Below are 12393 nucleotides of genomic sequence, written 5' to 3' on the forward strand. Positions count from 1 at the left end.
AGATAAAGAGAGAAACAAAAGTAAAACCAAAAGTCTCAAATATAGAAATTGAAACTCAATTTAATGCATATAAAAAGGGGTCAACAATGAAGAGAGTTCCTAAGCGTAGGGACAGCTTTGGTGAAGATAGCCGCAGCGAGGATAGCGAGCAAGAAGAACATATAAAGGTAAGATAGAAAATAAGTTAGATAGTTTGATATGCAGCTTTGGTGAAGATAGCCACAGCGAAGATAGCGAGTAAGAAGAACATATAAAGGTACATACTGAGATAGAAAATTGATAGACAGTTTACTATGCAGTTTTGATAAAGATAGCGAGTACAACGAGCAAGAAGAACATATTAAGGTGCATAATGAGATAGAAAATAAAACAGTTTCATAGGTAGTAAGATTCCAGTTTTGGTGTACAATTGCGGTTAGAATATTTAATATATTAATAATTTAATATTAATGAATATTTCGCTTTTAAGTTTGTTAGGAAAGTTTGGATAATGTTATAGATTTATTTGGATAACTAAGGGTTTTTATTTAAAAACAAATTTGTTGATATTTTATTTATAGGTTGTTGAAAAAGTGAGCGTCCATGAACATCCAAAAGACAGGTGAGATTTTAATAATTATAGCTACTCTGAACCAGGGCTCGGCAGCCACGCGTCATCAACCTGTAAGCCCTATGAAAATCAACCTTTAATAATTTTGAAAATCAACTGGAAGTCTAAACATTACACAAAGATGGTAATCCCTAATTTAAAAAAAAAATTTCAAAACATTTTAATTCTAGACGGGTTTAAATGTGAAGCTAAGGCGCTTGCGTTATGTCGGTTTGATTGTCTGTATGGCAATAAATAGACACCAGACTTCCCTTTTTTTTAAACATAATTTACATGATGCAAATATATTTATAGTACAAAGAATACTAAAAATCAAGACTAATTTTAACAATATTTTACTATATTTTAGCAGAACCTAGTAATAGTGTCTAACTTTTTATCTTTGTGACGTAACAAAAATCCATCTCTTTTTTAGGTGTTTCCTTTCCCAACTCCCCTCTCATCCTTCGATTTTTGTTACGTCACAAAGATAAAAAGTTAGACACTATTACTAGGTTCATTTTAGCATGTAAAAGACGACACTTGTAATTAGTGCCTAAAGTGACAAGGTGTAAACAAAAAATGGCAATGAAAAAAATTTTAAATATGTTTTTAAAAATGTTAAATTTTCTTTTCAGAATCTATTATATAAAGTAGTAAGACGTTTTTTTTTGTCTGAAGCTTAAGATCTCTAAAAATACTGAACTGGTTGAGTTTTCTTTTTAAAGGAACTTTACATATATACATATCTGGGTGTTTTTTATGTTTTGTTTTAAAATCTGAATATTGGTATGGTTTTTGTCTATTTTGTCTACTTTCCTTGACCTAGATGATAGGGGCGCTATAACATGCAACTGTACTTGTATAACTGCATGATATTTAAAACATGATTTAGTACTTATATCTAAAAAAATCTAAATCCTAAACTTATTTACATTTTTTGTTTGTGTATTTAAACTTACTAATTACTAAAATTAAACAAGTCTAAAATCTCACCATTATCAACTAAGTATTTAAGGGATTTGACAACAAAAAAAACGTTTTATACATCTAATATTTTTAAAGCAGCTTAAAGAGTCTATAAAAAATGACGTCATTCAATACAAATGACCAATGATAAGCCAGTATATATTTTAATTGACCAATGGTAAAGTGTAGCCTGGCCTATCATTGGTCATTTGTATTGTACGACGTCATTTTCTGTATAGGCATATAGGCACTATAAGATGCTTCATATCTTTCGTTGCCTATTTGTTGTGTCTATGATTATTAAGCTAACCAGAGCAGCTTCGCCCCTAGAGGCCTCTGAACGGAACTTGAGAAAAGGGGGGAGGGAAAAACAATTTAAACTTTTCTTAGATATTTCTTTCAAAAAGTACTCTCCTCCAAAATTGTTTTATTTTTTTTTTTATAGAAAATAAAATATTCTGATATAATTTGCCTAATATTTCTGAAATTTGGAGGCGTCATTTTGCGTAATTTGTCCACCTTCCATACTATCAAGAATTAAGGGATTTTAACGCACGATTTTTTTTCTGCAATTTAATTATATTAGATGTAAACAAATAATGTCTGTAAGATTAGCTCAGTATAGGTATTAGGAAAAGATTTAGAAAATTTGAAAGAGGAAAGTTTTTATACCTAGGGATCTTAATGAATGGACGTCAAACTAATATTTCATTATGATTAAAAAATTACCTTTAATGTAAATTACATTATTAGGTAGAATAATTTCGTTACTGTTATGTTTTAAAAATCAATCTTAAAGTGAATTAGAAAGGCGAAAATATTAATAAAAATTTTATTTTCTAAATTTAAAGATACCTTATCTATTTTATCCTTTATTCAACGTACAAGACAAGATTTTGAATAAAAATAAGTCACGAAAAGTGGAAGTACCTCTGTTTTTACAATTAAGCTAAAAATTTAAAGAGGGAAAAATGGACAATTATGTCAATAAGAAACACAGATTTAAAAAGAAATACTAGCGGATGTGCCCTTAGCATCTAGAGGATCTTTATTCAAAGGGGCTAGACAAAATACCATATAGCTATCCCATGATTAAAAAAATAGCCTAAAACCATCACGGGGCCTATGTGAAGCTTACCTAAAATTGAAAACTAAATCAATTCAGTAGTTATTGAGATTTTAAGCTTCAGACAAAACAAGAACTTACTATTTTATATAATAGTATATATATTAGAAATATATCATTCTTTGTGCCCCCCCCCCCCATTTTTAGTTTTAGTTAAAAATTTTAAATTTTTTTTTTTTGGGGGGGTGGGGGGGTAGTTTTTTTCTAGAGACGATTTTTCTTGGGAGGTTGGTGCTACCCTCCCCAAAAATAGTTACAAGCCGGGACATATGAGAATCTACTCTGTTAAGAAGAACCCGATCGGTATTTCGGTTAGCGAGATCATTCGGTACAAACAGACAGACATACATGCATACAAACATCCTGTTACTTTATTATAAGGATAGATTTTATTTTTCGTATCTTGTATTTAATCTATTTTTATGAACACTCTTGTAATGTATAACAATTTTATCTTGTTCTTTAAATTACCACACAAAAAAAATCTTGCAACACAAATGTCTGTTTTTTGTCTAAATTTTTTTTTATTATTTTTGTTTGTTTATATTGTAAGTTTGATATCTATCTATCTAATATACTAGCCGGTGCGCCTCTAGCATTTAGTGACTCTGCATTCGAAGGGGTATTGAAAGACATAATGATTTCCAAAACCCATTTTAAGACATATCTTTAAAAATGGCATAAAAACCATCACAGGATCAATATGAAGCATACCTAAAATAGAGAACCCAATCGGTTCAGTAGTTAATGGGATTTTAAGCTTTAGACATAAAATATTTAATCCTTTATATAATGGGAATATATAATTATATTTATCTACCTTTTCTTTCTAACTAGGTATGCATCTATAATATATATCTATAAATATATCTTTTTAGGGAAAACCATTCTGGAGAGAGTCGATACAGCACCCTCAGGTCCATTAAATCTTCGTTTGGATTCAGGAATTCAAAGCATTATAAAAAAATAAATAGTTCAATAAATTAGTCACTACTAAATATTTTCGAATTTTTTACTATTTTGACAAAATATCTGATATAAATATCCTATGTATCCGATGGTGAAATAATGATTCCTACGTCTATTAGGCATTATGTTATATGCAAAATATCTCTAATAATTAAGTATGAACGTATGTCTGGTTCAGGTCTCCTAAATTTGGGTTAGATTTACACGGAATTTTTGTTAAGACTTTTTTATGAATGTTGTCATCCTTGTTGAATTACACACTTTTATAATATGTTGATTAACCAAAACATAAATGATTCATACAAAAAGTTAATATAATGAAAGTTAATAAGCACGCAAACTATCTCTCCCTAATCTTTTTATCTATCTCTCTATCTTTTTATCTACACACAGTGCAGTGGTGAATATAAGTTGATTTTAATTTACTTAAGCCGTTATTCTATTTGCTGCTTTTGCTTTTATTTTTTGTTTAAATATTAATTGCGTCTACTAATTTAATACTTTTTTCGCTAAAGAAAAAGAGGATTTATCTTCATGACTTAAGAAGCCTCTAGAGGCATTTAGGGTGAGGGTGAAAATCGAGCCCCCACTACCACTTTTCAATTTAAATTTTAAAAAGAATTTTTTTCAAATTTATTTGTGAGATACCTTCTATTGAAATATTTAAAAACCTTCCCTAGACCTATAAGAAGCTTCACTGTAAAGGAGAACCTTATCGGTTTAGCTGTTTGCAAGATCCTTAGCTACAGAAAAAAAGCTTACAACTTTATATAATAGGAATGACCATCCGTCTATATGTACCTCTAGATCTTGTTGTCCGCATCATTAATTTGGTTTAAATTTTTAGGGAATTTACCTAGTTAAAGTATGGGTAATGCCTTGGCTCAAAATAGGAACAACACAGTTATACAATCACAGGGTTGGTTGTCTGAATTATTTGGGTTGTTAGTGCCTTTAAAACTACAGTAAGGTCTGACTCCACATTGTTAGTTTTTTTTCCAGTTCAGCCATAATGAAAATCATGATTAGTATCGTATTACAGACGTGTTTTTCATGAATATTAAAATAAAGATCATAAAATTAATACCAGTTTTGTTAGATCGGGCCTTAAGTTTTAAAATGGTTTTAATCTTATAATTTTTTATTTTAATATCCGCGAAAAGCTGTCTATAATACTAAAAAAACTAAAAAACTAATATTTGGATTATAAACACCCTTTATTCCAAAATAGTAAAATAGGCACTTTAACTGATACAAATTCCTTCATATTCCCCACTAGGCTATGTAATGTAATGAAAGTGTATTAACACGCTAGCTTGAGGTTTTTAGACTTGCGCCAACATTCAAAATCTTTCAATTTACATGCAATTATAAACAAAAAAGCTAAGTAATGGACAAGGTTCGTTATTGAAAGTAGAACTATATGTTATTATGTCATTGATAACATTGTCTTTGAACAGTTTTAGATATTTTAAAAAAAAAGGGAGAGGAGTTTGTATTTTTATCCTATTCAGCAAAGTAATTAAATGTCTTTCCATTAAAATATCAAAATGGATTAATCGGTCTTTTTTAACTTTCAAGGAGCCTAATTTGGGTTATGTTCATATTTATATCATTTTTTTAGATAAAAGCCCTTGAAGACAATAAATTGAAATTTATAGTTAGTTTTATTTTTAAAGTCTTCCGATTGGTTTCGGATTTTTGCTCTTTTCTTCCCCTGTAAAATCGTAGCAGTTATATCCAGTTGTTTGCATCTATGAAAAGAACCACGGCTTAATTTCATTTGATATATATGAAGATTGGTTGCTTTTTATTCACTTAACATATAGAGCATGAATTATTATTTGTTTCTGATCAACTTTATTCCCAAAGAAATCTTCCAACTGGCTAAATATGTTTCGCTTTAGCCAATTATATTTTCTATTTTAAAATTTGGCATAACTTAGCCAATTAGCAGTAAGATTTATATGTGTCTGTTGGTATTTATTTGAGTTTAAGATTTTTTTCATCGGATTTTTAATTTTACTTTAAAAGGTATAAGGTTTCGTGAAAACTAAATTTGTTTTTTGATAGTTTTTATATTTTTAAGGACATGCAATTGCTAATTTGCCATTTCCTCATTGTTTCTTGAGTTATGGAATTTAGTACTTTTTTATTGGCTTTAATAATTACACAATGATTGTTATGATTCAGGGATAGGATAATTATCAATAAATTGATCTTCTAATAATTTAGCAATTTAACCTCCTCCCCACTTATTAGTTTCATTTCATTATCATTGCCAATTATCTCTTCTTTGTAAAGCGTAGACCATGCATTATGGTTCTCCATTCGTCTTTGAACTTAGCAAGAATAGAAGCGTTGATGAAACATGATATATCCTCATCTTGCAGTTCACTTTGAAATTTCCACCTCCAGCAAATTTTTGATTTACATGGTTTTCTTTTTCCTTGGGAATTCTAAGTCAAGGCTTAATTCATTAGATCACCATGTTCTTTCTTTAGCGTGTGCCCCAACCATCTCCATTTTCTCTGTTTCATTGTCAGTTTGATGTCTGACATACCATTGCACTTTAAAACCTAAGCATTTGTGCTCCAAATTGGCCAAAATATCTTGTGGATTCTTATGAGACATTCCCCTTTATTGGTTTATTTCTCACAAAAAACTTTTATCTTGAATTATTAAATTAGGGATCATATAATAATGTTCATTTAAACGTTTTTTTTTATGTTAGAGACCCAAACAAAACAGCCTCAAATGTCTATTTTTTGTGAAAAAGTTGAGAATAATTTGTTTTTACTTAAGGTGTTTGATATACAATTAAAGAACAATTTAGTTTCGTTTGTGAAGCTGTAGTGTATATAAAAATTCAAAAGATACAAATGACCAATAATATGCCAATACACAGACTAAATTACCAATGGCAGACATGTATATATTTTAATTGACTAATGATAGGCCAGTATGACGTCATTTTATATAGGCACTGTAAAAGCTTCCCGGTTGCCAACCCATGTTTTTTGGTGATTAATGGATGATATAATGTCCAACTTTTTAAGTTTCTATTTCATTTTAAAAGTTTGATTCAATTTTATCTTACTCCTTTTTTGTCATTATTTCTGAGAAAGTTTTAAAAAATCAATAGATAACTGTTACAATAAAAGTACAATTTTTAAAAGAGACTTATATTATATTATTCAAAATTTTATCTTGAAATTTTTAAAGTTCCATTTTTATTCTAATTGAAGTATTTTTTTGCAACTATAAGACTATTAGTAGAAATACTTCACACTAATTTAATGTGGACAATATGTCTGATATGGGCATTGATGCCATTCTTATAGTACAATGTCGATAACAAAAAATTCATATTTATAACTTTCTTTAAGTAATTAAAAATATTGAAAGCGTAAATTTTATTTCATTTATTTAAGCATAATGTCCCTTTATTTGATTTGAATTTAGAATGATGTATAAAACCAAAAATTTGATTACTTTGTAACCAGACAAAATAATTAATAAATCACTTTCTATGTAATAAAAAAAATCAATGAAATCAATCAAGAAAAAAACCTCAAATTCATGAAGAAGTAAAAAGTAGGACATAATAATTTAATGTTTTTATTTATTTTCTATATGGATGTAGCATAAGATTTTCATGCACTTTAATAAAGTCATACTCAAAGTTGGTTAAATTCGATACCCCTATGCAAACCATTTACCACATCCCCTCCCCTCCTTCTGGATGAACGAACTTAGCGATAAATGTGGACCACTGTAGCAACCCAAACAAATATTCCCCTGTCAATATATCCATGTACTCTATATACATTTTTGCATCCACAATATAAAGTAGTAGAACAAATTTTAAATTTAAGCTTTTCTCACATGTCTTCATAAGGTATTAAAATTTTATGAAGATCCGTCGCCGTTTTCCCGCCGACCGCCGACTGCGGCGGCTGGCAGCTGCCAAGTACATCTGCGGCCGCTGAAATTTATATTTTGATATTTCTAATGTAAAATTTACATAAAGATAAACATTTTCTGGGAAAAAATTGTTCTTCTAGCTTAAAAAATAAGAAAATTACAGTCGTTTGAAATTTTTAAGTAAAAAAAGACCTAAAAAGAAAGGTTGTTAAATAAAAGGGTGAAGGAAGCGAAAAGGTCGGAAATTCATTATCATACAGGGGACTTGCACAAAAAAATGTATCCCTCTAGCTCTAATAGGAACTGAGATAATAAGGGGGGGCGTTAACGCCCCCCCCCCCCCGACCGATTAAGGTGCGGCAAGGGACCCGACTGTAAAGGGTTAAGCTATTCTTTGTTGGTTTGGCGCTTCTGTCATGAAATTGCTCCCCCCCCAAAAAAAATAACCTGATAAAGCGAAGTTCCTAGAGGTTAGTAGCAAAACAATAGTTTTATTATCAATCATATTTCAACTTGAAATATTAATTACATAGTTGTCCATTTTCTCAAATTAAAAAAAGTAAATAACTTGCATCTCATAATTTCAATTTCACAGATCTGTTCTTTAGTAAATTGATTGAACAATAAAAGCTGCTTAATTTTTCTAAGAATTAGTATTTCAAATTACTTTGTATATATTTTTTTGTGAGAGTTTTCTATCAAATTTAAATGTGTAAAGTAATTTAGGAAATCTTTTTGTATAAATAAAAATTAGACATACTTTTTATATTTTTTTTTTTGGCTGAATCAAATTTCTTTTAAATAGCATGGGCGAGGTTGTTCTCAATTAAACTTTAACATCAGTTAAAACTTATCATCAGGGCTCGGCAGTCTCCTGTAGTCTCAAGGAAATCAACCTTTTTGATTTTTAAAACTCAGCCGTAAGTCCAAACCAGACCCAAATGTGTTAATCCCTCATTTCAAAAAAAATTCAAAGCATCCAAAATGGTTTAAATTTTCTGGCTTAGTCGCGCCTAATGCGCGCCTGCTAAGCCCTGAGACACATACATTTTATTTTAATTATGACTTATAGACGTGCCGACTCTAAATTAGCTGCAATCCTGAAGAGAAAAAATGTTTTGATTTGGCAGAGATTCCAAGCAAAAATCCACTCGTAGCAGTGCAGGAAAGGAGGAAAAAATGTCCCGCAATGAACAAAGAAGAAATTCCAGAGCCTCGGCCACAATTAAAGGAATTAAAAGTGATTCAAAATTTGTTAACAATTACGATTAAGTGATTAAGTACATAAGAAGCAAAAGTTTCCAAAGAATGTGTTTATGTGAAAATAAGTTTTTTTTTACACAGAAATCTAAAGGAATGAGACAATAAGCACTGGATTTAGGTACATTTCAAACTGCGATAATAGTTATTTCTCGCATCGTATTATAAACGGCTTTCCGCGGATATAGAAAGTAAAATTATGAGATTAAAACTATTTTTTTAGCCCCGAGGCGCCGAAGGCACCGGCTAAAAAAACTGGTTTTAATCTTATGATTGTACATTTCTATATTCGTAGAAAGCTGGATATAATACGATGCTAGACATAGTTTTTTTCGTATGGATGAGAACCGTTCCTATCCACCGGATTCGAATGAATACGAGAAACATAATTACTCTTTCTTTAGATTAAGATTAACAGTTCCTCCTTTCTTGGATTCCACAGCAATTTTAATTCAATCTACTTCTTAGGATGGTTTTCATCCATTGAATTGACCCCATCCGTCACTTTTTAAAGCGCCTATAGAGTCCAGGTACGATATGAATCTGATAATTTACTAATTTACTGAAATTTAACTAAAGAATTGCTACAGCTTCCATTTTTTTCTGTTACTTTATTAACCCTCAGCAGTCGGGCCCCTTGCAGCACCTTAATCGGTCAGGGGGGGGGGGGGCGTTTATATTAAAACTAACACACAGGGAGGGAGGGGTCATAGGGCTGTTTATTACACTAGTCCCTAAATTCTCATAATAACATTTTCTTATTTGTTGTATTAACAACACTAAAAGTCTCAACCAATATTGGTAATCTACAGAAGGGGTAATTTTGGGTATAATCACTGGGGATGTACATTGTACATAAATTTATCGACCATTGTCTTATCCCTTAAGATCCACTTCTAACTTGACTATATTAATATCACTTCTAGATTGGGAAGATCCACTTATAGAGTAGCTTCACAACTAAAAATAAGTAATTATTATAATTCATAATTTGTTAGGTAACTTAATCATAAAATTTAGAAAATCCTATGGAAAAAAATCTATGAATTACCGGAAATTTCAATATCATTGGAAAAACATTTACAAAACAGGGGCAGCTGTTTTTTTAGTTATTACTGCAAAAATCATCTTACAATTTTTTTTTCTTTATTTTATAACAAATTAACTTTAGTACTATGTTACAATCAGTAAAAATATAGTTTAAAAGCAGGAAAGGTATCTTGCAGATTTTTGTAAAAGACGTTATAATATGTACTCTTTTTTATACATCTTCATTGTACGAAAATAGAATTTTAATGAAAAGCTAAAATCATTTACTAAAAAAAGACAAATTTCCATTTTGAGTTATTTGATAAAATTGTGAATTACTTTTTTTCTAACAGAAAGAGATGAATCTCCACATAAAAATCGAAAATCAAGGTAAATATGTTTTTTTAAGAATTTAATCAACACTTTGTTTTTAGTGCTTTCCATCAAAGTGCCTAGCGATCACAATAACACCCACCTGTTTATTTATGAAAAAAATTTGAAAAAGAAGAAGGGATAGTTTTTTTCCTTCAGCCTAATACCATTAGGAGGGCTCTAACTACATTTTTTTTCAAATAGATATTTTCTTTGCTCGACTAAACACTTTTAGGGGAACTTTATGCAGCTGTACATTAATACACTCTAAACTAGAATGAACATAAATAAATAACACTTTTCATATTTAAGTCATTTTTAAGTGTCTTTTTTTCCCCGTATTTTTTCATTTCAAGGAGCCTTGTCACAATTAGAAAAAAATATTGTGGCTAAATGACTATCTATAGGGTAATAATAGTTATTTATCGCATCGTAATTATAGATAGGAAATTAAAATGAAAAATCATAAGATAAAACTCAGTTTTGTTATGCTATACATGATTTTTTAGTATGGCTTAGAACCGGTTCTAATCCATCGGATATTAATCGGTTTCTAAGCCATACTGGATATTATATTATTTAGAGGTTCATATTCTGATGACTTTGACTCGGAATATTCTGAAGATGAAGTTGATAAGAATACAAGAAAATCTAGGTATATAGAAAAATAAATAATCTAAGATTACTTTTTCTGTATAATCCATAAATGTACACAAATATTTTTATTTACAACGTTTACAAGACGTATTGTTTTTTTATAAACTTTATTTATAACCATTTTTTTATCCTCATACCAAATGTGTATGTTATCAAAGTCCTCTAGGTAAAAAGTTTAATTTTACAGGGGACTTCAGACTGTACATTGCAAAGTTTTTATGATATGCTCTCTTTTTTATGGCCCAAAATAATTTCGTAAATTATTACATATTAAATCTTGATTTGATGGATCAATTTGAAAGTGTCAAAATTTTTTGATCAATAAATTTAATCTACAGAAGGATTTATTTGATTTTCATCATAGGGAATTTTAATCAAATTATCTTCAATTGTTTCATCCTTTAAGATCACTGGGTGTTTACAATCATATATATTCAAAAAGATACAACTATTAAGTCATTTTTGTTTCAAAAAAGTTCTTTTTTTCAACCTTATTAAAATTATTTTTTAGTAGCAGACAACAGTATCGTAAAACAGAGCCTATAAATGAATACAGCGATGAAGAAATGGATGATTTCGAAATGTATTCAAAGGTATAATATAATAATTAATTAAAATTTTATAAAATTATGTATGTATAGTGCAGTGTATAAGCGTAGCTATCTTTCAAAAAAGTATCCCTATTTAATAAACTGTTAGTTAATAAGTCTGCTTAAATAACCTCATACTATTTCAAATATATTTTTCCAACTTTTAATCAATGTATCCCCAAAAATATCTTATTCTTCCGTTACCTATAACCTAGTTTTCACACGCTTTCGAGTCCTCTAGGTGATTTTACGGAAATGGGGCAAGTCGACTCTCCAGAGGGAATTTCTCTAAGCACCTAATTAACAGACACACATACATTAAAATATTCTGACAGAAAAGATAAAAGAATTGTACTTTCTTGTACAAATGTTTGTGAGAATCTAAAGATAATGTATAATATGCTTATAGGTGCGAAAAGGAAGACGATATTCAGAAAGAGAAGAAGAACTGAAAAGAAGAGATAAATACAGAGACAGCCGGGATAGTAGAGATAGCAGGTAGATAAATAGATAGATAGATAGATAGATAGATAGATAGATAGATAGATAGATAGATAGATAGATAGATAGATAGATAGATAGATAGATAGATAGATAGATAGATAGATAGATAGATAGATAGATAGATAGATAGATAGATAGATAGATAGATAGATAGATAGATAGTAGATAGATAAATTGATAGATGGATAGTTGATTTAAAGGATAGTTGGATAGATTGATAGACAGATAGACAGATATTTAGATAGACAGACAGACATAAAACATACAGATAGCCAGACAGAAAACAGACAGGCAAAAAGAAAGACAGACGGACGTAAAACATACAGACAGACAGAAAGACAAAAATACAGACAAAAATACAGACAGATAGACAGACAGATAGACAAACATAAAACAGACAG

The 12393-nt window shown here is 29.7% G+C and overlaps 2 protein-coding genes across 2 annotated transcripts in view; both read left to right on the forward strand.

The window, feature by feature from the left end:
* The first annotated feature begins 80 nt into the window (after positions 1-80).
* Positions 81-8852, forward strand: LOC145331195 (uncharacterized). Its single transcript, XM_080175815.1, has 4 exons — positions 81-167; positions 561-601; positions 3563-3601; positions 8711-8852. Exons 1-4 carry the CDS (start codon positions 87-89, stop codon positions 8850-8852), a joined length of 303 nt encoding a protein of 100 aa, XP_080031941.1. The 5' UTR covers positions 81-86.
* Positions 8853-10214: 1362 nt separating this feature from the next.
* Positions 10215-12393, forward strand: part of LOC145331402 (uncharacterized) — a 29330-nt gene continuing 27151 nt past the window's right edge. Inside the window, exons 1-4 of the mRNA XM_080176032.1 lie at positions 10215-10259; positions 10825-10896; positions 11410-11491; positions 11898-11986. Coding sequence (XP_080032158.1) covers positions 11465-11491; positions 11898-11986 — 116 coding nt within the window. The 5' untranslated portion in view covers positions 10215-10259; positions 10825-10896; positions 11410-11464. The remainder of the gene's footprint in view (positions 10260-10824; positions 10897-11409; positions 11492-11897; positions 11987-12393) is intronic.

Source organism: Acartia tonsa, chromosome 11 (genome assembly GCF_053477335.1).
Source record: "Acartia tonsa isolate MP-2025a chromosome 11, ASM5347733v1, whole genome shotgun sequence".
Classification (NCBI taxonomy): Eukaryota; Metazoa; Arthropoda; class Copepoda; order Calanoida; family Acartiidae; genus Acartia; species Acartia tonsa.